Here is a 26,850-nt window from a genome sequence, read left to right on the forward strand (position 1 = left end):
TACAATATTCTTTTTTTTTCATAAAACTGTAGATTGTTATTTTCAAAAAAAGAATGTTCCCGTTTTAGATAAATATAAGATAGTTTATAGAGTTTTTATTAGTAAAAAATTTCGTCCTTGATTTAAAACCGGTTCTAACAAAATAATAATAAACCCTTCCCTTTTACATGTTAACGTTAGATTACCCCTTTACCAATAATAAGAAGAATAATAGAATAGTGCCGGTTAAATAATAAAAGCTTTTTTAGAGTGAAAAAAAGACTTTTATGACATATAAAAAATATTTTTGATTAAAAAGCCATGATAATATATTAATATTTGTGAGTTAAATTTGAAAAAAAATTAAAATGTCGAGTGAAAAGTTTTGTTTGAAATGGAACGACTTTGAAAGCAATATCAGCGTAGCTTTTCGTGACCTGCGAGATGACGGGGAACTGTTGGATGTGACGTTAGCATGCTGTGATGAGTCCACTGGCGAGGCTCAAAAATTCATTCAGGTAAAAGAATCACAGGGTAGGATTTATATGAAAAGTAGGTTTATCATCTCCTATCCTAGTCTGTAAAGTTGTTTTTTGTTTGTTTATTGCTTAATATCTTGGTAACTACTGCACTGCACTGATTGAATTATCCTTTAAGGGATTCTTCACAGGGGTCTTGTGATGGTTTCAGGCTACTTTTCTACTAATTTGATTTAATATAATTATATATATAATATATACAGCTGCCGGCCGGCCTCAATTAACTTTATGGAAGGGATTAATTCACAGATTTTGTACAGGTCTATTATCTTACTAATACCAACTAATAAAACAAACATAAGGCACTTTTCTTAAGAAGTAATATTTTTAAATACTTTTCATGTATGTTGTTCTTGCAAATCTGTACTTAATTGGTACTTGGCACAACAATCCTCTATAATATATACAAAGTAGATTGATGTCTGTCCGTCTGAAGCTTGTGATATCAGTAACCACTGAACCGATCGGATTCTACTCTTCAGGGTATATACCTATTGGTCATGTGGTGATTTTAAGCAATTTTTTTGGGGGGGTGGGACACACCTAACCACCCCCCCAAATGAAAATTACCCCCCCTCAAAAAAAAAAATTTTCTGGAGAAACTACTTCACATAAACTTAGCAGCACCAGAATTTTTTTTTAATACCTCTTTGGGCAAAGCCTCTAAAAGCAATGGACGAAGTCGTCAGTACTATATAAAGTAGTAAATTTTTTTTTTGTCTAGCGAAGCTTCTATAGGCCTATTTTATTTAGAGAAAAGTTTGGTTATGGTTTTAAACCATCATTCCTGCCCCTTTATATTCCAAATCGAATATAGAGATGTTAGAGGCGTAGCCGCTAGTTTAAATATAAGGCAAAATAAATAACATATTTCAATTATTATTTAGGCGCACAAGGTGATTCTCAGCGCATGTTCACCATTCTTCCGCAATCTTTTGCGCCGCCAGCTGCCAAACGGCGGCGGGGCTGGGGGCGGCGGGAACCCGGTCATCTACCTGCGCGGCATCAGCTACACGGACATGGAGTCGGTGCTGAGCTTCATGTACCATGGAGAGGTAAATGTGGCGCAGGATCAACTCAACTCATTTCTCGCCGTTGCTGAAGATCTCAAAGTTAAAGGTAATTGCTAGTTGTAAAACAGGGTTGTATAATGTATATTCTGCATATGATTCATTTGTTTTTTTTCGCCGGATGCAAAATATTTTATCCCCCCCCCTCCTCTTCACAGAAAAAGTTTTCATTACTCTTTGTTGTATTCTTTTTTAGTAGCGAAGCTACTCTATAATTCACTTTGTCCGTCCGTCAGTCCGTAACGCTATGGGGGAAATGGGATTTACTTAGCCCCTATAAAAGATAGAAAGCTGAAATTTTTTAAAAACATTCCCATCATTAAGGAGCACAATTAACTATAAAACATCAATGGCGGTCGGACGGCTTTTTAGCAGGTTTTAGGCTATTTTTTTATTTTCCACATTTTTCCTCATATCTTTGGTGTTTATTAGGGTGGGTCGATTTTGGACATTTTTTTTCTGAGGCCAAAGCGGGGATCTGCACTCAATTTATATAGATATAATACACCTCTGGGTGATTTAAAATTTATCCTAAGTCTTAAAACCGCTGACGACCAGACATTCAATTGTATAGCTATTTGTAAATGGGAGTCAAAAATTTATTGAATCAGAACTATGGCTTCATGGTGCTCCCTGGAAATGCCTTGAGGAGCTGAGTCAGGCACTTTTGTCCGTTTCAAAAAAATCTCGTTCCTAGCCTGAGAAAATCTATAAAACCTCTACAAATTGGACAATTCTCAATAAACCTTAAAAATTTTTGGTTTTTTAGTGATTTCTAAGGCTAGGAACGAGATATTTTGAAAAGGACAAAAGTTCCTGATTCAGCTCCTCAAGGCCTTTCCAGGGAGCACCATGAAGCCATAGAAGTTCTGATTCAAAAAAATTTTGAATGTCGTCTTTGCATACTAATAAGTAATGAATTATGTTTTTAAGTGGTCGTGTTCTAAAACTCAATTTTTTAAAATTCTTTTTCGGTCAGAAATGTTTTTACGGTTAATTTTATCTGTTGCATATCCCCGCTTTGTCTAATTCCGATATGAACCCACCCTAGTGTTTATGGTCCGATTTTCAAAATTTTTTCAGTCATAGATATCAAAATTAAATTTTCCGTCGTTTAGAGACCCAACAATGACGGTCAGACTGCCTTTTTGCAGGTTTTTGGCTATTTTTATATTTTTTACATTTTCCCCTGTATCTTTGGTGTTTATGGTCCGATTTTCAAACTTTTTTAAGTTAAAGATATCAAAATTAAATTTCCCATCGTTTGAAGAAAACAACAATGACGGTCAGACTGCCTTTTTGCAGGTTTATAGCTATTTTTATATTTTTTAAATTTTCCCCCATATCTTTGGTGTTTTTGGACCGATTTTCAAAATTTTTTCAGTTAAAGATATAAAAATTAAATTTCCGGTCAATTGAAGAAATCAACAATGACGGTCAGACTGCCTTTTTGCAGGTTTTTGGCTATTTTTATATTTTTTACATTTTCCCCATATCTTTGGTGTTTATTAATCGATTTTCAAAATTTTTTCAGTTAAAGATATCAAAATTAAATTTCCCGTCGTTTGAAAAAAACAACAATGACCGTCAGTCCCATTCACAAAATTTTCTGCTTCGCTACTTATGGATGTTGTCATCCTTGTTACCCCTCTTTTCCTTCTTATTCGACATATTTTTATTTCCCCCCAACCCCTTCTTTAGCAGGTGATCCAATGCAGAATAATACATCCTTGTTGTAACATCATGTAGCCTACATAAAAAAAGGTGGCATTCATTAAGACGCAAATATATGTACTCTATTTTAAATAGATTGCTTTTTATTTTGATGTCGTTTTCCTACATAGATTTTGGTAAATTAATATTAATAGAGAAAACTATTCTCAATTTTGATGATGTTTTGTTTTATTTTCTAACCCCTAACTTCACCTGATTTAGGATCAAACCTCAAAGAAAAAGCTACGTTTTTTAATAGTATTTCATATATTACTAATTTAGTTGCTTTAAGTAAATTAAAGTTGCTTTTATATTACTTCAGGCTTAACTCAAAACAAAAACCAAGACAAAAAACCTCCCGACGTTCGGGGATCAGGAGACATAAAACGTTCCAGAAGTCCCATCAGACCATCTGCTTCAGAAACTCTGACACCTGCCAAAAAACCACGCCGCCCGTCACCTATTGCACCCAGCCAAATAGCCGCCGCCACTGGCGGCCGCACCAGCCATTCAGCAGCTGGAAGCAGCTCTAGCCATGCTCTAGAAGAGGATGATGATATTCAGGAAGTTATCCCGGTGAAATCCGAACCCAAAGATGTGACAACATCGGCTGTGACACACGCACGTGATACTGGGGGAGTTAGTGCTCCCCTCCACCCTGCGGGAGTTGGTCATGATGCACAGAATTCTGGTGATGGGGAGTATGATGATAGTCAACAGGTATTATTTATGACAGATTATAGTCTCTTTTAACATTCATTGTTTATTTAAATATAAGTGGTTGCTCCCCTAACATCTAGGGGCTCTATATTCGAATGGATATAAAATGACATAAAAATAGCCTAAAACCATACCCAGACTTATTCAACAAAAATAGCCTAAAATCATCTTAGGACCTTTGAGAAGCCTTACTGTAAAGGAGAATCCTAACGCTTAAACGCTTAATGATCCTTCGCTACAGTGAGATAAAAAAAGCTTACTACTTTATGCAACAGGATAATAAATGAACCTGTATACCTAGGCACTATTTCTAGGCGTCAAATAGGAGATTAATAGGCAATAAGAATGGTGAATGCATTAAGTAAATGCATTGACAAAATTAATGGTCTTCTTAGATCTAATCTTATACAATGTCCTTTTATCATTGTCCTGATTTTAATTTATTATTTTTAGGATGAATATTTGGACGAAAATTATGATGATTCTTACGGGCAGTACCCTGACCAGTACATGGCGGACGCGAGCGGCACAGCAGGACAGCAGATAAATCCGGGAGACGCAGACAAAGGTAGGCGACAATTAACCTCTCTTACTTTTCTCCAACAGTGCATGTCCTAAAGAAATGTTATTTCTCTCATCGTTTTATAAACAACTTTCCGCGGATATAAAATGTACAATTATAGAGTTAAAACCAGTTTTTTAGCCCCGAGATGCCGAAGGAACGGGCTTAAAAATGGTTTTAATCTTATGATTGTACAATAACAATTTTATATTCGTACAAAACTGGATATATTACGATGCAAGACATATTTTTTTTCGTATGGATGAGAACTGGTTCTACCACCGGATATTAATCGGTTTCGAATGAATACGAGAAAACTCATTATTTATGTTTCAAAATTGAACTTACTTTTTTTTCAAAATGCACCTTTGGAGGAAAGAAATAAAAGTTAGACTCAATAATAAAATTTTCTTGAAGTTCTAATTCACTCAATAATGTTTTCTTTTTCAAATTGAGTCTAACTTAAATTATCATACATTTGTCCTAGTTTATAGTTTTTTTTTATTTGTGTAAAGTATAGGTACCTGCCTAATATTGTAATTTTAAACAAAAAATGCATTCTATTGTTTTGTTATATACAAAGGGACATTCGTTAACTTCTCATAATCAGTGATTTTCTCTATATATATTCCCTTTTAAATTGTACAGTATGACCCTCGAAAAAGTATTTTTAAGCATCTGCAGCCCTTATTTCTCAATGAATTATTAAAAAATGCATATGTCCTTGTTCTCCATAGTATTCCACGTAAGTAGATATAAAAATATTTTTTTTACCTCCATTAACACCGGAGATTTTTAGTGCTAAAGTTTTGAAAAAGTGACTGAGGAAAAAGTAACTTTTAACATGAAACAACTTTTTTAGCAAAATTAAGCTAGAAATCCTTTTATTTTTGTTACTAGCAGAAACTTTATACAAAAATGAAATAAAAAATTTAGTTTTTGAGTAAAAAGCATTTTTTTACACATATTTTTTGAGTCTTTTTAGTTTAATGATATTTTGAAAAACTTACTTATTAGGCAAAATTGTTTAAGATTAAAAAACCAAATAAATCTCTATGAATATAGCAGGAAAATTGTTTTTGTTTCACAATTCTAACTTTAATAACAAAAAAATTATAAAGAAAATAAAAATAAAACATAATGAGTTTTTAGTCTAAAAAGCTTAATTTACCCCCTATTAAATAATTGAGATGTCAGAAAAGTAGGCGGAGCAACTGTCATAATTAATCCTTTTCTATAAATAAAGGTTAATAAATAATCTAAAATTTGCAAATAATCAATTCATTCAGTAGTATTTTTTGCCATTAAAAATTTATATTTTTTGGTGGAATAAAAAAGAAATATTTAGTTAACTTGTTTTTCTTTGTGTCTCATTATTCAGTTGCCAGAAAAACATAATATAACTATCCAAAAAATAAGAGAAACAAAAAAAAATTCTTTTTCTCAGTCACTTTTTCAAAACTTTAGCTCTAAAAATCTCCGGTGTTAATGGAGGTAAAAAAAATATTTTTATATCTACTTACGTGGAATACTATGGAGAACAAGGACATATGCATTTTTTAATAATTCATTGAGAAATAAGGGCTACAGATGCTTAAAAATACTTTTTCGAGGGTCATACTGTATATAAAAACTCATTGATTATGTAAAATATTTTAAACTGTAATTTATTGTTGAATTCTAGTGTTATCCATGAAAAAAACATAATATCTTTTTATCAGTTTGGTAGGTAATATATATCTATCAAAGTTATATGTAGTAATGAAATATTTATAATTAATGTGATAAAAAATATTGTTTTTAAAACATTTTTAATGTATTTATCTCAGTTTAATTTGTTGTAAACCACATGATGAAATATTCAATTTATATCTAAACATGTTTATATTATTATCATATTTGTTGATTTATTACATATTCTGACCTATATATTATAGAATATACTAAACCTTGATCTTGAACTTCATAATACTTTTTGATTTCCAGGTTCTACCAGCAGTGATCGATCATATTTATTGGAATATGTTCTAGAACATCCTAGAGACTCAAACAATGTTGTAATGTTTACATGTACTGTATGTGGAAAGGAAAGTAATAACAAGCGTAACTTAATCAATCACATTGAGAGCTTGCACTTTCCTACCAATAGTTATTATTGTGAATTGTGCTGTCGTAGCTTTCAAAATAAGAATTCATTTAATGTGCACAATAGTCGATATCATAATAAAAAGTAAAATAGGGATTTTTTGTTTTTTTATGATTAAGAAAAGCTGAATTGTCTAACAAGGAAAAACTTATTTTCCATGAAAATTAATCTTTGTGATATTTGAATAGTTGGTACTTGCTTACATGTGGTAGACTGGAGCACCGAAACCCCCCCCCCCCCCGCTTAGTTTTAACAAAAATCAAAAATAAGGGGGGGGGTAGTTTTTTAATGTCTGGAAAACGGCAAGGAGGAAAAAAGCACGGCAAGGCAAAGAATTAACCCCCCCCTTAATTTTGAAGAAAATCAAAAATAAGGGGGGGGGGGGTAGTTTTTTCACTGTACAACACGCCAGAAAGTTGAGTGAGGTAAAACAAGTAAATCCAGTATGCCAGAGGGGAAACCTTATTACGAGATATTCATGTTTTGGGGCATAATTTCCTTATTTATTGACTTTGGCCAGTAAAAGGTTTCAATTTTGCGCAAAATTAAAACCTTTTACTGGCCAAAGTCAATAAATAAGGAAATTATGCCCCAAAACATGAATATCCCTGTAATAAGGTTTCCCCTCTGGTATACTGGATTTACTTGATTTACCTCACTCAACTTTCTGGCGTGTTGTACAGTGAAAAAACTACCCCCCCCTTATTTTTGATTTTCTTCAAAATTAAGGGGGGGTTAATTTTTTGCCTTGCCGTGCTTTTTTCCTCCTTGCCGTTTTCCAGACATTAAAAAACTACCCCCCCCTTATTTTTGATTTTTGTCAAAACTAAGCGGGGGGGGGGGGGGTTTTCGGTGCTCCGGTCTTCACATGTAAGCAAGCACCGAATAGTTCTATTTATTATTTTCATATGTTGTATTAATAATAAAAATTAAAAATTATTCATTAATTATTCAAAATTAAAACTGTTATAAGCACACCAGTTCTCGTCCAATAATTACTGTAGGATAGTTTAGTTATAATAAAACATGTTTTCCTTTAGGTCTGGACAGGAATAACCTGCTGCAGTACATAAATGAGTACATAGACGAGGTGGACAACAGGAAAAAGTACATTTGTACTCTATGTACCCAAACACCAGCTCTACTTAAGACTAATATTTTGAACCATATAGAAAGTGTACATTTCCCCTATAATCAATATGAATGTTGTTATTGTCCAAAGAAGTTCAGCTCCAAGAATGCATTTAATTCTCATATGAGTAGGATGCATAGACAATAATTATAATTAATAATGATAATGTTTTTCATGATAATAAAAATGCTATACCATATAAATCAAATATTTTTATTATTACTATATCATTGCTTTTAATAACTTTTGTTGAAATATACATTTATAGAAATTTATTATATAACACAGGAATGAAATATTTATAAACTTCGTCCTTAATATCTTTGTGTGTATTTTGATTTTTTTTGAAGATATGAGGTTGAAATAGACATTTTACATAGATTCATATTTTCAAAATTTTTCTGCTTGTACGTTTTTTATTTTGAATTTCATTTGGAAGATTTTCAAAATTATTATTATATTCAATGTGAAAAATTCAATCACTTTTTGTTGAAATATTATGTATTATCTCTAAATGATGAAGACTACTTCAAATTTTTCTGATTTTAGTCAATAGCAGGTGTAATATCTTATATAATAGGCATGTTTACCTATTAGGTAATGTTTCATATTGTTGCTATTTTTAGGATTGATGAACAAAAACGAGCTACTTCAATATCTTCGCCAATTTACAGATCCCAAATATGGAAGATTATTTGGATGCTTTTTGTGTGATCACAAACCATCACAGCATAAGCATAGCATTCTAAATCACATAGAAAGCACGCATCTACCCTATAATGAATATCAGTGTACCCAATGTCCTAAAAAGCTCAAGACTATGAATGCTTACAGGATTCATCTGTCAAGGCACAGGAAAAAGGATATTAGAAATTATGAACAATATTAGTGAATTAAAGTTTTTGTGTATCATGTTACTTTGCTATGTGAATATAGATATACATGTAATATTTTAAAATTTTATTATAATAGCTTCTCAGTAACTAGAGCGTGTGTGTATGAATGCAGGGAGGGAGGGAACGTTGGGATTTTTATTACACTAGTCTCCAAAGTTTTATAATAACGTTTTGTTAATCGTTAACTTATATACTCGTGAGACTTATATTGAATTTCAAATCGTTGGTTCATGAAGTTGAGTGTCCATCCAGAGTTTCAACCACTTATGTAATCTACAGAAGAGGTAATTTATGTATCATTGGGGATGTACATTAATTTATCGTCTATTGTCTTATCCCTTCAGATCCCTGAAAAAATTGTGTTGTTGCAACAACAGTATTGTGATAAGTTTGAAGTTGTATTTATTAGTTTGCTGTCATCCTTGTTTGAAAATAGTCATTATTCAGGTGATGTGCGCAGCAATTTGTGGCAATACATGTTGCAGGACCAAGATGAGTCGGGCAGACGTTGCTACAAGTGTTCTCTATGTAATCAAACACCTTCTTTGAAATCCTCAAATATGTTAAATCACATTGAAAGTGTTCATTTTCCATTTAACTCCTACCAATGCCCTTATTGTCCTAAAAAGCTGAAATCATTGAATGCCTATAATGTCCATACTTCGAGACATAAAAAGAGTTTCATGTAAATTTAATAGGTATCCAATCTTAATTTCTATGTTGTGATCATTGAAAGGGGTAGTTCCACGAAGTGTATTCATTTTAACTGTTTTACTCAACTTGTGAAGCTAAACCTTTTATTTCTTTGTTGTTGTAGATTTTAAACCTCAAATTTAAGTTATCAATAAATAATTTTCCAGTTTTATTTGATTTATTATATTTTTATGTTCGTACACATGGTTTAATGTGTTTTTATCTTTTTAGAAAAAAAACTAAGGATATTACTTTGATTAAAGTTTTAAAAAAAGAATCTTATTTGATAGGAATTTTATTTAAAGAAATAAAGTCATCCATACTACTTGGTAGAACGATGTCTGTCTGTCTGTCTGTCTTAAGCTTAAGATCTTGGTAACCACTGAACCAATTGGGCTCTACTCTTCGGGAATTATAGATAGTGGTCCTGTGTTGGCTTTTAACTATTTTCTTAGAGGGTGGCTACTAGTATTCATTAAAAGAAAGAGGAATTTCCTTAGAAAAAATATTCTTAGTTCTAAGAATATAAATTTTTTATTCCAGTATGGCTTTGAAACCAATTGATATCTGGTTCTTAGCCACACTGAAAAATTATGTTTAGCATAATTATATCCAGTTTTCTACGAATATTAAAAACAAATATTAAAATGTATGATTATAATAATAAAACCAGTTTTGTTAGCCTGTGCCTTCGGCTTCTCAGGGCTTAACAAAACTAGTTTTAATCTTATAATTGTAAATTTTCATGTCTGCGGAAAACTGTTTATAATAAAATGCAAGAAATAACTATTATCAGGTGCAGCTGACAGAAGCATCCTTCTTCAATATATAGAGAAACTAAACACTGAACAGGGTTATTCAACTCATCGGTGCACCATATGTGGGCTAACAAAACAGGAGAAGGGGAAGGTGTGGGACCACGTGGAGAATGTTCATTTCCCCACAACTTTCCAATACAGTTGCCAGCAGTGTCCTAATATCAGCAGGACACTGAATGCCTTCAGGATAGGATACACAGAAATAGATATCATAAACAATAAATTGCTTTATTTTTAATGTAGATTTGATGTCAAAAAATAAAATTATGCTTAAATTATCAATATTAAAATGAAGATTTATGTATGTAGATACTGCAATTAACCTCATTGATATATTTTATGATCAAGTTCATATTATTGAAAGATTTTTACATTTTCTCTTCTGTTAGTAATTTTATATTGAGAGGATTACAATTTAGTACAACTAAAGAATAAGTTTTTAATCTCATTTTTATTATTAAAAAAAATATTTTATTTTCTTCTTTTAGAGATGGATCGCACCCAACTGTTTGCATATGTAGAGGAAACTGTAATACATCAATCCGAAACAAACCAAAGCAGGAGAATTTATAATTGCAAGCTTTGTGGCAAAACAATGGCTCATAAATATAATCTACTGAGTCATGTGGAGAGTATTCATTTTCCCAATACATTTCTCCATCAATGTTCTCTTTGTGAAAGATCTTATGGAACAAAAAAAGCTTTGGATCAACATGTGTTGAATCATCGTAGAATGAAACTGTGATTAGTTTAGGTGACTCTTGACTAGTGTGACAAGTATTGTTGTAATAGTGTTTATTTCAGGGGTGTATATTTTCCAACTAGAATTATAGAACATATATGACCCAATCTTATCTTTGTATTTAAACTTTTTAGTGTTAGCCTTAAGACGTTTTATTACAGATTGCATTAACAGATCAAAATTAGTGTTAATGTTTTCCATTATTGCTCCCCTCAAAAACTCAATATATAAACTGAAAGATTTCAATTTTATTATAGTTTTTCTAACTAAACTATGTAGGTATGTTAAAGTAGTTCAACATTGATATTAAAATATAAAAATATAACAAAGATTTTTTTTAACAGATATATTATGATCAATTTTACTAGCATTTTAGTTCCATAAATAGCGCAGAGACTCATGAACTTGCTTATTTTTGTTGAAATATACAATAAATACTTGTTAGGTATACTTTGTTAAGTGTTTTTTAAAGGCAATTTAAAATTGTCGCTAAAAAAACAAGAACAAAAACAGGGGGACGCATTTTTATTGTTCCATAAATATTTATAATCATCAAAACGTTGCTTCTATTTGGATTCCCGTTGATCTTAACATGTTCTAGAAGTAAGGTAGTAAAAAGGTGGAGGCAAAAATAAAAAAAGGGGGGGGGGGGAGTTCATACACTTCTGCATAATCAGGTAGCCTAGGCTTTGTAAATTTTTACCTGTCCAGAGACGGCCAGTAGGTCTGCTGCACCTGAACCTAGAGGCCAAATCTTTTTTTTCTAATTTAGGGAAACTTAATCCCAAAAGTATATTTTTTTACCCAATAACCTATCCTCTCACTGCTAAGACAAAGCCTATACTCCCTGTTTAAGCAAAAGTTGTCAGAACCCCCCCCCCCCTTTTTACTACCTATGGAGTTATGTTTTTGATTTTAATGTTTTTCAGAGTATATGGACAGAAAATCATTGGAGGTTTATATTCAACCTGTATATGACAACACACAAGCCATCAAAGAATATTTATGTGCAATATGTGGCAAATCAATGCTAAGAAAATCAAATCTGTTGGACCATGTTGAAAGTAAACATTTCCCGAATTCTTTTATTTATCAGTGTAATTTATGCGATCTGCAATTGCATAGCAAAAATGCTTTGAATATGCACATAAGAAATGCTCATAAAGATAAAGGACAAGTGCAATTTATCAAGTGAACTTCTGTACTATACTTATATCAAATATATTTCCATTTATTTTTATATTCCTCTTGCGTTATTTTAATGCGCTATATATTGATACCCAGAGAGAGAGGGGACATTGTCCCCTACAGTTTTATATATTTTTATAATAACCTTTTCTTATTCGTTATCTTCAAAACTGTGGGGACTTTCATTAAATTTTTGTTAAGGGGGGGGGGGGCAGCTGTTCTGACACTTTTGTGTAAAAAGTGATTATAGGCTTTGTCTTTGGAGTGAGAGGATCCCAAGTGGAAACTTTTTGGTGAAATAATCTATCCTCTCACTCGAAAGACAAAGCCAAGGTATAATCACTGTTTATGTAAAAGTGTCAGAACCGCTGCCCCCCTTAGTTCATAAAGTTGAATGTCAAGACGTTATAACCATTACTTGTAATTTACATAATGGGTAATTTTGTGTAACATCATTTGGGATGTTTATCAATTTATCGGCCATTATCTTATCCCTTAAGATCTCTGATTATTTTGATACTAGTGGATTCTCCCTAGGCTTCAACACCAAGAGGGAGTTCAGTTACTTTAACATTTATTTTTGTTTGAGATCTTGCTGGACACGTATCTAGCCACCTTAATTTTTCTGAAATATGATTTTTTTCAAGAAAACAAATACAGGTACATAAAATAGTTTGTGATTAGATAATTATGCCTAATTGAAATACTTTCAGGACGTGAGTTATCAAGCCTGCAAGAGTATATCAACCAAACTTTAGATCAGGAATGTAGGCATTTAAGTTCATTTTTTTCTTTGCTTTAAGGATGAAATTTATTTTTAGAGTGTTTTTTCTCACCAGATAGGCCTAAAAACCATTTCCCTCCAATTCCCCTTTTTGGCACTAAGCCTCCTTCCCTTTTTGAAAATTAATTCGGAGAAGTATTTTTATAGATTGTTTCTTCCTATAGGTATCTACTCCCCCCCCCCCCCCTTCGGCTACTTGAAATTATTTTAGGTCGGGTTAGGCTAGGTCACATTGGGTATTGTGTAGCCCCGTAGGGGTTAGGCATAGCATTAAATTACTTCTATTTTCAGTTGATTTTAAGGAAGGGGGGGGGGGAGGGGAGGGGTTCAGTGCACGACAGGCATTGAATGGGAAAGTACAACTATCACAACTTTATATCGAAAATTTGCTTTCCATAATCCTGATTGATCATGGCATCATGATTTTCTGTATTGGTAAATATTGTAAGAAATGCCTAACCCTCTTTTATATTTATTTCTTTTTATTAAAAATATTTCTTGCTTACATAAACGTTTTCAAAAATTAGGCATTTGTGTGCAATTTATGTGGTAAAACTGGCAACTACAAGAGTAATATGTTACGTCACGTAGAGTCTGCACACTTTCCAAACACATTTCAGCACACATGTGCCCTCTGTGGGAAAGAGGCGAGGAGTAGATCTTCCCTGCTGAAGCACATGAGCAGGCACAAGCTTCAGGCTGCAAAGCTGCAGGCGGCTGAACTTGTATGATAGAACAATACATGGCACTAGCGTAGAAAAGAGACTATCCACAAAAAAACACAGCTCAAAAGTAGGAATATACTGTTTCGATTATTTACATCTAATCCTTGTCAACCTTCACAAAATTAACCATATTGATTTTATATATTTGTAAAAAAAATCAGATAGGTACATATTTTTTAAAAAGTATCTTATTTAAAGTATAGGAACAAAAAGAAATGGTGAAAAGTGCTTAAAAATAACAAGAAAAGTTCGATGTTTTATAATGATAGTAATTACTGTGATATCTTTGTATTGTAAAAGATGTAAAATAAGGAAAAAGTTTGGCCTTTGTCCACTTGTTCTAATTCTTTTTTTTTGTTAAAAAAAATTATTTCTTACTTACATGCTTTTAAATCAATCATTTTCTTCATTCAAAAAAATATTTGAATATGTAAAAATTCATTAAATCGAAAAGGTTAAATTTAAATTGCTTTTTAATTCTTTTCATATTTTCAGACGCTTTTCTGCAGGCCATTGAGAGGTACATCACCCGTCCTGAGGGTGGGGGGCCAGCCAGCTGCGCAATTTGTACGCGGGTTGACCCGCGCGGCTATTCCAGCCTCATCAATCATATTGAGATTGCGCATTTTCCTGGATTCTTTAATCATTCTTGTGAGATATGTGGGGCACAAAGTAAAACAAGTGCTGCCCTGAAGAAACATTTTTATAGAAAACACAAAAAGAACAGTGACAAGTAAGGATTAAAGATTCTGGACTTTAAATTTCTATAGTACCCAAAGTTTTAAACCTTGTTATCTTAGTCTTCGCCTCAACAGCTTTGGGTACTTCTATTTAATTTTAATATGCACAAACAATGTTCACTTTTCAACAAATAATTTACTATTTAGAAAGGGTAGTTTTGTTTATCGTTATTACATACAACAATTTATATCCCATTGACTTATCCCTTAAGATCCTTGCATCTAACAATTTTTAAACCAATAAGAGAAGAATTGAAATTATATGAATTTTTTTTTTATATTGATTGAACTATTTGCATGAAACTATTTTACTTACAAGTAATATATTAATAACAAATGACAAATTGACATTAAACCTAAGTTAGATAACTGATATATTTTAATTTTTATGCTGTACATACATATCTATTTATTTAACTTTTTGAAAATAAAATTTATATACCTTTAACTATAAAACTTAGATTGATAGAATTACAGCTTTGCATGGTAAGTTTAAAATACTTTAGTGAAAACATACAAAATCCCCATATGCATGCAAAACATTGCAGTTGGGTAGGTTAGGTATTTTAAATTTTAGCGTATAAGAAAAATTTATTTTACATTATTCTTTATTTTACCCTTTGACATAATCTCCCTTTAAAGAAAAAACTCTTTGGCAGGGATAGGACAATGGCTGATGAAGGAAATTCGTATCATGGAAAGAAAACGAAGTAGCGGGTTTCGTCGTATTTTCACAGTAGCTTTTCTCCTTTTTTTGGCCACTGAGGGGGGGGGGGGTTTGCTCAATCATTAACATTTACTTAACCTAAAATAACCTATCAAAAACTACTATGAATATACGACGAAACCCGCTACTTCGTTTTCTTTCAATGATCCAGTAATTCTTTACATTATAACTGGTGGGGGTGGAATTCATCTATCTTTGTCCTTTTGGCCCAGGGTTTTAATTTAATCTTTTAATAATATACTTGATTCAGGGACAACTGATGGACAACTTGAAGGAAAAACTGATGATGGACCACAACCAGGCCTATCTGAGTTCTACCCTTGTATGGAGTTGAAAGACAGATTGGTTCTGCTGAAATATCTCAAAAGAGATGAATGCCATGCCTTTGTGTGCTCATTGTGCGCAAAATCTTTTTCCCAGCGCGGCAATGCGCTCAATCACGTGGAAAGTGTACACTTCCCAACATTGTTTGAGTATAAATGTGCTCATTGTGGCATTAAGAAGAATAATTATAATAGTTTAAATGTACACATATCAACAGCTCACAGAGATAGGGCAAAAAAACATTTACTAGTTTCTGCCATACTATAAATAATGTCATAATTTCATATACTATTCTTAGTAGCGCATCTATTCTTTTCATTGTTTGTGCAATCATGTGGGGCAGGGGGGAGTTCTGACACTTGCTTAAACAGAAAGCATATGTTTTGCTTTGTCTTAGGAGTCAGAGGGTAGGTTATATGGCAATTTTTTTCTTTTTTTGATGTAGTTTCCTTAATATTCAAATACTTTTGGATTTGGCCTTCATGTGTTGCAGGACTATGCTCCCTGTTTACACAAAAGTGTGAGAACTCACCCCCCCCCCCTCCCCCCCACGTGCTTTATATTAGAAAAGCATACCAACGAAAGTGACCTTTTGATCAATGAACTGACATTAGCTAAAATAGTTGGTTACTAATGTAATAATATCGTCAAAAGTGCTGTTTATTATTGTTGCGCTACTTCTGGACATAATTGCCTTGTTGATACTCCTAAATCTATAATCATGAGATTGCCAGTGTAAATAATTTGTTACTTTTATTGTTAAATTTATAATGCCTTTTAGTACAATAGTAAGCTTAATACTGTCATGATATTGTATATGAAATTAGTTTTTGTCTTAACTTTTTATTGAGTCATAGTAATTTTACATGTATGTAGTATTTAAAGTTATTTTTTCAACTACCAGTGTTATTTAAAACATGGATGCCGACATTCATAAGTAGCGAAGCAGTCTTCTATATGAAATAGCAGCTGAGAAAATCACATTTAATTTATCCATAGCGTTACGGATTGACTAATGTGAAAAAAAAGTTAACTATAGAGTAGCTTCGTCACTAAAATTAAAACTATTACTAAACATATTTCATATATAAACCAAAAATGTTATTTTTAAGTTGATTTTTATTAGCAATTTTTTTCAATGATTAAAAAACTAAAGCTTTGGTGATTTTAATAACCCTATGTAATATTGTAAATTTTAAAGATAAATAATAAGATTAAGAGCAGCTAAAATCATATTGTTCTTCCATCAATAACTTTTTTTTAAAAATGTATTTCCTGTAGTTTTGTTTTACACTGTTCCATTTGGGAAGGGTTTTTTTTTATCAAGACAAACAATTTTGCATTTAACTTTGCAAGTTCTAAATAATACTTGCCTAATGAAATGAAATATTTGGTTTCTTTCTAATTTTGTGTATATATTTTTTGACAATCTTTATCAACAATTTAATCAGGCTATTAATGATTTGATTTGTAGAATAGTTATTTATCGTATCGTATAATAGACAGCTTTTCCTCGGATAATAAAATGAAAAATTATAAGATTTGTTAACCCCTGCACAACTGGTAGTAATATGATTTTAATTTTCGTCAAAAATTGTCTGTAATACGATGTTATACATGATTTTGCAGCATGGCTAGAACTGCTTCTGACCATGGGGTAATTAATCTGTTTAGAGGCCATACTGTAATAGTTATTTCTCGCATCGTATTATAAACGGCTTTCCGCGGATATAGAATGTACAATTATAAGATTAAAACTAGTTTTTTTTAGCCCCGAGGTGCCGAAGGCACCTGCTAAAAAACTGGTTTTAATCTTATGATTGTACATTTTTATATTCGCAGAAAGCTGGAGATAATATCATATGATGCTAGACATAGTTTTTTCGTATGGACGAGAACCGGTTCCTATCCACCGGATTCGAATGAATACGAGAAACATGATTCCTAACTTATTTGATAATATATTTTAGGACTAGAAGCGCCCCAAGATAGAAATGTCCTTCTTCAATATCTGAAGAAAAATGGCCACTCTTTAGAGTGTACAATCTGTGGGAAGCAGCTGGCCAAGCGGACAAATGCCCTGAATCATTTGGAGAGTGTACACTTTCCAGATATGTTTGTGTACAAGTGTCCATACTGCGGGATAGAGAAGAATAATTATAATAGTCTGAATGTACATGTGTCTACAACTCATAGAGATGCTACCAAACATCATTATTAAATGATAATTTTTACAAGGAGCTAACTGCATAATATGTAGAATGTAGATAGTGAAAAAGATTGCTTTTTTTCTTGTGAGTTACTTATTATATTGAAAAATACATAAAAAAAATCAGTGTTATAAGATCTTTGATAAGAATTTTGTCAACTGTAATTCACTTGAAGCAGAATTTTTTTTGTACATATAAAAAAACTTTCTATGAAAATTTCCTCTTTCATAAAAATAAAGATATTCAACTTCTTAGGTTATTTAATTAAATAATATTGTTTTTGTTTCACCAAAAGTTGTAAGTTTGACTAAATGTGCAGATATTAACAACAACATCATTTGCTGGGGTTCCTTAGCATTTTTCTAACAATAAAATTTTTTTTAGGTGACCCAGTGAAGGTATTAAAGGAGTATGTCCATTATAATTCCTCAGAACGCCTGTACCTGTGCACAATTTGTCAGAAATCCAATGTTCAGAAGTCCAACATAATGCGTCATGTTGAAAGTATTCACTTTCCAAATGCATTTGTATACTCATGTAAATATTGCCTGAAACAATTTTCCAACAAGAGCAATATGTACACACATGTTTCAAATGTTCATCATGGAAGACGAGATTTGATGTCACCAAAGATTAATATTGATAATAATTTAACAAAAAAATAGAGATTTTATTTCCAGTATGGCTTCGAAACCGAGGAATATCGGCTGGATAAAAACCAGTTTTCAGTTACATTGAAAAATCATGTTTAGCATTGTATTACAGACAGTTTTGATAAGAATAGAGCCAGTTTTGTCACTTATATACTGCTAAAAAATGTAATTTAAACAGTCATTAATATTTTGCAAGTTTTTAGTGTACTTTTATAGTTATTGATTTCTATACAACTGATGTAGGTATGTACATTTCAAATAAACAATTGTATTCTGTAATTTTTATTGTTACACCTTAAAAATTTTCTCATAAGGGTGATAAAATATTGATCATTAACACTAATTATATATAAACTAGGTAGGTAATCATACTATTTTATAAACTTAAAAAATCTTTGAATTAATTCTATTTTTTAAGTTTTAAAATTAATGTTAAGTTCTATCATACAATCTAATCAAATCAAAGCTTTGAGATAATAGAATTTAAAACAGATTTGTGCATTACATGATAGATTTGTGCATTACATGATAGATTTGTGCATTACATGATAGATTTGTGCATTACATGATAGATTTGTACATTATATTGCATTTTCCTCAAAGTACCCTGTTGAGCACAGAAACCACCCTTTCCCTTTTTTTAGATAAATTGAATATATGGTGTAGGTATTTTGTTTATTGTTTGCTTAGGTTAGGTTATGAAAGGTACTTGGTAGTGCCCCATAGAGTTAAATCATCCTCATGATGATAAGACATTGTAAAAAAAATATTACTCCTTCCCCTGTTATTCAATTTATTTTAAGGTAAATGGAAGTTTTTCTTGCTCTACAGGTGCTTAAAGGGAAAGGAGCCATGATTTTAAGATTCTAATAATAATGTCTTTGTTTTAGGTGATCCAGCTGAAGTATTGAAGCAGTACGTCCATCACAATTCCAAAGACAAAGTTTATCTTTGCACAATCTGTCACAAGACAAATGCTCAGAAATTCAACATCATGCGACATATTGAGAATATTCATTTCCCGGATGCGTTTGTGTACACTTGCAAGTATTGTCTCAAACAGTTTTCAAATAAGAATAAAATGTACATGCATATTTCTAATATGCATAATATTTCAACAAAATGAGAGACATATACGGGACATTAGTAAATAATTTGAAAGTGAATCATTTTGAAGTTTAGAAGTTGTGTTGCCATTTTAAAATTAGTAAAATTATAGTTGCTGTATTTTTTTGTATTTTAATATTTGTGATAATTAAAGCAATATACTTTCCTTATTTTTTGCGTATATTATAATTTAATAATATCTTATTTATAATAATAATATTACATAAATAGTTTGTTTTGATTACCTTTTCATTAAAGTCATAATTATTAGGGATTTTTTTAGTCGAATTTTTGGGCCGGATTCGGATTCCGGATTCTAGCAGTATTTTAAAAGGCCGTCCATCACAGAGGGATAGCTTTTTTCGTTAATTTATCACTATGTTACTTGGTTGAAGCCTTGATTTGTTGAAAGTGTTGACTTCCAGCATAACTAAAACATCTACATCACATTAGTAATTATTAAAATTTGTTATGTAGAAATTTTTTTTTGATCTTTGCCTTCAAACAGAGGGAGTTGTAGGAAAAAAGACGGTAATTTTAGCCTACCAATTTAGAATCCGGAATCCGCTATAAAAAACGGATTCCAGATTCGGATTCCAAAATTGGGCAAAAATTGGGCGGATTCCGGATTCGGATTCCGGATCTGGATTCCCATCACTAATAATTATACTAATATTGTTTCAAATCTTGCTCAAAAAGTGAGCCAAAGTTAACAAAGGAAAACTTAAAATTTAAATAGAAGCAATCCGTGAGCTTTTTGGCCAAATATAGTCGCCTGCTTATTTTGACTATGTCAAGTTTCTAAAAATTTTAACAAATTCTTTCTGTTTTAGGTGATCCATCTGAAATCTTGAAGCAATATGTCCACTACAATTCAAGTGAACAGTGCTTCCTCTGTACAATTTGCCAGAAATCAAATGCCCAGAAGCCTAATATCATGCGTCATATCGAAAGCATTCATTTTCCAAATGCTTTTGTTTACACCTGTAAATATTGCCTGAAACAATTTTCCAATAAGAGTAATATGTATACACATGTTGCTAACGTACATCGTGGAAGAAGAGATTCTGTTCCAAAATTCAAAATTGACAATAAGCGATAGTTATCCTGTAAGATAGTGATTAAAGTTATTATTGTTCAATCCATTTATGGTACACAAAAATATTTCAATGTAAAGATTATTTTTTTCCAATAACTTAAGCTTTACATGGTTAGACTTACAATTAATATCAAAAATCTTTCACATACAACTCCTCAAAAATGTTAGTAGCACTTGGTAATTTTTTACATAGAGCAAAACATTAGGTTCAAAAAATAACTATGTTAACATATGTTCCAATATTTCAATAATACGTTTTTTTAAATCTATGCTAGATAGAACTTGTTGATAAAATAAAAACTTTGATTTACAGCTGTTTTTATGTTATTATTCTGTTAATATCTCTATAAATTCTTGCATTTTAGAGGAGAGGAGGGCTTTTTTCACCGAATGTTTTTTTGCACTTTTGTTGATAAATGTCCCTAATGAAATCCGAAAACTTTTTAACAAATTATTTCTCTTTTAGGTGATCCCGCTGAAATCTTGAAGCAATATGTCCACTACAACACTAGTGAAAAATGCTACCTCTGCACAATCTGCCAGAAATCAAATGCTCAGAAGCCTAATATCATGCGTCATATTGAAAGCATTCATTTTCCAAATGCTTTTGTTTACACCTGTCAATATTGCCTGAAACAATTTTCCAATAAGAATATTATGTACAAACATGTTTCCAATGTACATCGTGGAAGAAGAGACTCTGTTCCAAAAATTTAAATTGACAATAAGCTGTAGTTATCCTGTATGATAGTGATAAAAGTTAATGATAGTGATAATAGTTATTTCTCGCATCGTATTATAAACGGCTTTCCGCGGATATAGAATGTACAATTATAAGATTAAAACTAGTTTTTTTAGCCCCGAGGTGCCAAAGGCAACGGCTAAAAAAACTGGTTTTAATCTTATGATTGTACATTTTTATATTTGTAGAAAGCTGTATATAATACGATGCTAGACATAGTTTTTTCTTATGGATGAGAACCGGTTTCTATCCACCGGATTCAAATGAATACGAGAAAAGTTATTATTCAATTTAAGTATATAATCTATTTATTGCACACAAAAATCTTACAATTTAATGATTATTTTCCGATAATTTTAGCTGTTACATGTTTAGAATTTTAAAAAACATCTAAAATCTTTCACATATTACAGCTAAAAAATGTTGGTAGCAAAACATTAGGTACAGTTCATAAATAAATGGTTTAAAGTTTTCAACTGTAAATAAGAGTAATCTAAATATAAATAAAACATTTGTTTTAGATTTTTCATTTATAATTTAAAAATTTGTGGTAAAATTTATTAATAAAAGAACAACTTTGATACAAGTTGTTTTATGTTTTTTTAAATCTTGCATTCAAGAGGAGAGAGGGGCATTTTTCACTAATATTACCTAGTAATTTTTTTATAAGGACTTATTTGGTGATAAATGTCCCTGATGAAATCCTAAAACTTTCTAACAAATTCTTTTTTGTTTTAGGTGATCCCGCGGAAATCTTGAAACAATATGTCCACTACAACACCAGTGAAAAATGCTACCTCTGTACAATTTGCCAGAAATCAAACGCCCAGAAGCCCAATATCATGCGTCATATAGAAAACATCCACTTCCCAAATGCCTTTGTGTATACGTGCAAATATTGTTTGAAGCAGTTTTCAAATAAGAATAAGATGTATATGCATGTTTCTAGTATGCATACTGGCAGACGTGATAATAAGATGAATATTATGCAATGATTGGTAGGTTTACATTAGGTTTTTTGTAAAACTTTCACTTATGTACATACTGTATTCTTTATTTTTTATGTCATATAGAGATTTATCATTGTTTTTCCCTTATATTTCTTCAGAAGTGCTCTTTACAATGTAATATTTTATTGATTAATGACTGTTACCAATACTAAATATGTTACCTATATGTGGTTTAATGTTGTATTTGCAAAAGATAATTAAAAATCTTAATTATATATAATACATATACCAAGATAGTTAGGAACTATTTGAATATATATTTATTTATAAAAGAAAATTGCACAAACGAGAACAATGAATGTACCTATTCTCAGGGGTGAATATTCTACATGGGATCCCCGGCTCAGGGGGGGGGGGGAATAAAAAATTAGTGGTTGGAGGGGAAAAAAATATAAAAATTAAGAAAACTGAAAACATTTTTTCCATTCCCCCCCCCCCCCTTCCTCCTTGGTAAAAAAACTAAAAGAATGTGTGGTAGGAGGGATAAAATAAATAAAATATAGAGTTCTTTAAATATTTTTCCATTTTCCCCCCTACTTGGTGAGAAAAAACTAGGGGGGGGGGGGAAATAAAGAAATTTGTAGCTGGGGAAAAAAAAAATCTTGTGCAGAATATACACCCCTGCCTATTCTATATACTAGGTTTTTGTCAAATCTAGATAATTAAATTGAAATATACAATACATGTATCTCAAAAATCTTAACACCACAAATGCAAGATGCTAGGATTACTTGCTTTCATTCGTGTATAGTCCCCTTGGTATCTGCATTACTCATAGTTCTATGTTGCCTAACAGTAACTAATAACTTCTCCTTCATGGAAAGTCCTTCTACAAATACTTGAAAACTAATTAACTTTCCAGAATGGCTTCTAAACCGATTATTATCCGCTGGATTAGAACCGGTTCTCAGCCATACTGAAAAATCATGTATAGTTTCTTATTACTGACAATTTTCCATGAATATTAAAATAAATATCATATTAATACCAGTTTAATTGCCCGTGGATAACAAAACTGGTTTTAATGTTATAATTTTTCATTTTAAAATCTGCGGAAAGCTGTTTATAATACGATGCTATAAAAACTATTATATTTTCAGAGGACCCCGGCAGTGTTTTAAAGCAATATGTCCACTTCAACAGCAGCGAGGGCTGCTATCTGTGCACCCTCTGTCAAAAGTCCAACCCGCAGAAAGCCAACATCATGCGCCATATTGAAAATATTCATTTTCCAAATGCTTTTGTGTATACGTGTAAATATTGCCTAAAAACATTTAATAGTAAGAATAATATGTACAAACATGCGAATGCTGCCCACCCGGGAAGGAAAGACTCTACGTTGCATAGGATATTTAAGATTTAAATATTAATTTATTTTATTATTGTAACTACCTAACTAGCTTAAAAATAGTTCTTATTAAGAATATTTTTTTCTTTATCAATAACAAACACACAGCATAACGATATGATAATTAATCTTAATCCTGATTTTTTTTTAAATTCTTTATTTTAACTGTCGTTCTATTCCATAAGAGATAGCTATTAATTTTTAAATTTTGACAAAGTGATTTTGTTGTTATATTTTTGAGATTCAACTTGGTAGAGATAATACCTATTCTTTGTTTTGTTCCTTTCAAATCTCTATCGTAATTATTAAACAATATATATAATGATTTAAACTTTGCCATTAAACTATTTGATATATGTGTGAACTAGTGATGGCAATCCGTCGAATTTTTGGGCCGGATTTGGATTCCGGATTCTTAAAGAATCCGTCAAAAAAAGTGGCGGATTCTGGATTCTTATTTTTGGCGAATTCCGGATTCTAGCAATATTTTAAAAGGATTTTTAATTTTTTTTTAAATTAGGTGCTACATATGTCCTAAAAATCAATGTTCTTGGTGTCCTCTATAATTCACTTCCGAGAATCGAACCAGATTTTAAAAGATATTATATATAATGATGAAAATCTTTGCCTTTAAAGAGGAGGAGTTGAAAGAAAAAACTCAAGACGCTAATTTTAGCCTACCAAATAAGAATCCGGAATCCGCTATTAAAAAACGGATTCCAGATTCGGATTCCAAAATTGACACAAATAGATATATATCTTTTATCATGTCCATAGTATAAATATGCCTGTAAATGATTATCTTTTCTAGAAATATTATATTTGTATCATTATCGTTTTCAAATAAAAATTAAAAGCTTGCAATTAAAATATTAAACATATTTTACATTTAGATCTATTTAATTAGTAATATAATAATAATAAAATGCGAAAAAATATGTTTTAGTTTAACCCCATCATCCCACCCCCCAAAAAATTATTCAGTTGGAAATACATGATATATATATTTAACTAGATTCTAATATGACCCGTAGAAATTGACCTTTCTGTAAAAGGCTTGCAATTTTGAACTTTCTTTAGGTAGGTAAATAAAGAAAATCCATCTTTTTCTAAACTTTTCTGCTAGTAACAATTGATATTGAATAGATTTTTCGCAATAATTTTTCTAATTGTTATTATCAAATCCAACTAATTTCAGGGGATCCTGTACAAATGCTTCAGCAGTACGTGGACTACAACTCTAGTGAGCGCTGCTACCTCTGCACCATCTGCAACAAGGCCAACATGCAGGGGTGTATATTCTACATTCATTTTTTCCCAACGGATGCAAAATATTTCATTCCCCCCTATTTTTTTTCGCCGCCAAGTACCCCCATGGAAAAATATTTTAAGTACTCTATCAGAGAGAGAGGGGACAATGGGCTGTTTATTACACTAGTCCCCAAAGTTTTATTATAACGTATTTGTATTTGTTGATTTAATAACTTAGGGGACTTGAGTGAATTTTGATTGGTTGGGTTTTAAGTTGAGTGATCAAACGTTTCAACAAAAAATTGTAATCTACAGAAGGGGTAATTTTGTGTAACATCATTGGGAATGTTAACATTAATTTATTTACCATTGTCTTATCCTTGCCCCCCCCCCCCCACTTTAGCAGGGAATCTTATGTAGAATATACACCCCTGCCAACATGCAGAAGTCCAACATCCTCCGCCACGTAGAGATACATTTCCCCAACGCGTTCGTCTACTCATGCAAATATTGCCAGAAAGAGTTTAACAACAAGACTAATATGTACAAACATGTGTCTCTTATGCACATTTCTAGATAAACTCTGCTAAAGTTTAAAGACATAAAATATTGTGAATTGAACTGGTAAAATTAAGTGAAATATTTAAATGTGAAACGTTTTTTTTTTATCAAAGCTTTTGGTTTTTATGTGTTTGTTAAAACCACTTACTTATATACAATCAGAATTTTGTTCATGGTGTTTTTTAACAAAGAGAGGGGTAGGTTTCTGGTAAAATCCGTAAAGGTGTGTGTTTTACTGTTCAAACTACTAATTGTAATCTACAAATTAAGGATTAAAAATAGTAGTAGAACGATAATATTCACTAAATATGTGTATTTCTTATTGAAAAGAACTGTGAACAATTTTTTTTTTTAAAGTAAACATAAATTTTTATCGTTCTACTACTGTTTTTTACTTAAAACACATAACCTTTACGGATTTTACCAGAAACCTACCCCTCTCTTATTTAAATGTTTTTGTGTTTCATACTCATGAAATCCTGCCAGAAATGACCATTTCCTGTCAAAATTTGCTGTAATAAATGATTCAAATTGCCTAATTTGATGAAAAGAAGCAAAAAAAATCTGTGGTAGTAGCGGTTTTACCGCCGTTTTTTAACGGTTACACATTGCTGCCCATGAAAGCGACTGCAATGCTAAATCATTGTAACTACATTTTTTGTAAGTTAATTATCTGTATATTTTATATATCTGTATGTCTCTATTTCACTGTGTCTACTGTTGTATGCTATTAGATATAATCACGAAAGTACAAGATTTAAACTATTAAAAGAATTTTATATCAGGTATTTAGGTTTTTGACACTTATTTACTGTATTATTTACATTATATAAAAAGATATAACTGGAAAGATAGGCCTTTGTATAAATATTTTTTTAAAAACCATCCCCACCTTGTTTTTTTGGGTTTTTTAAACTTGTTTTTTTTGGGGGGTTTAAACCAAGTGGTTTTTTAATGCCAACCCGCCCCCCCCTTCCTCTCCTTTCTTTTAGTTTTGATATTCCATTTGCTGTGAAATAACTAAATATGGAATAACAAAACAGACTTTGAAAAAGTTGTCTATATGTCTTTATAAACAATAATAAAAAGACTTATTTTTTTGGACTAATATCAAATTGTATTTTTCAGTCGGGGCCGACGACCTGATGAAGCAGTACACCGCATTCAACAAGAGAACCAGCCAATATGAATGTACCATCTGTCAACAGTCAAGCACGTACAAATCCACTCTCCACAAGCACATTGAAAGCATTCACTTTCCTGACAGGGATCCATGTTGGAAATACAATGGGAAGTCAGGGATCTAAAGGGATAAGACAATGGCCGATAAATTGATGTACATCCTCAATGATAATACACAAAATTACCCCT

General features: G+C 31.6%; 1 protein-coding gene across 20 annotated transcripts; it reads left to right on the forward strand.

Moving 5' to 3' along the window:
* The first annotated feature begins 120 nt into the window (after nucleotides 1-120).
* LOC145321668 (uncharacterized) lies at nucleotides 121-26,801 on the forward strand. 20 transcript variants are annotated; one of them, XR_013880365.1, is made up of 6 exons: nucleotides 184-497; nucleotides 1,406-1,637; nucleotides 3,624-4,021; nucleotides 4,475-4,589; nucleotides 8,488-8,805; nucleotides 9,205-9,621. XR_013880365.1 is itself a non-coding variant. In XM_080163174.1 (6 exons), exons 1-5 carry the CDS (start codon nucleotides 348-350, stop codon nucleotides 22,302-22,304), a joined length of 1,152 nt encoding a protein of 383 aa, XP_080019300.1. In that variant the 5' UTR covers nucleotides 184-347; the 3' UTR covers nucleotides 22,305-22,307; nucleotides 23,420-24,528. The 20 variants fall into 20 exon arrangements, 19 of the variants coding, with proteins under 19 accessions (XP_080019305.1, XP_080019296.1, XP_080019295.1 ...); XM_080163174.1 differs by lacking the exons at nucleotides 8,488-8,805; nucleotides 9,205-9,621 and adding exons at nucleotides 22,048-22,307; nucleotides 23,420-24,528; XM_080163178.1 differs by lacking the exons at nucleotides 8,488-8,805; nucleotides 9,205-9,621 and adding exons at nucleotides 14,203-14,440; nucleotides 15,425-16,728.
* The last annotated feature ends 49 nt before the right edge of the window (nucleotides 26,802-26,850 follow it).

The sequence above is a fragment of the Acartia tonsa genome, chromosome 6 (genome assembly GCF_053477335.1).
Source record: "Acartia tonsa isolate MP-2025a chromosome 6, ASM5347733v1, whole genome shotgun sequence".
Lineage (NCBI taxonomy): Eukaryota > Metazoa > Arthropoda > Copepoda > Calanoida > Acartiidae > Acartia > Acartia tonsa.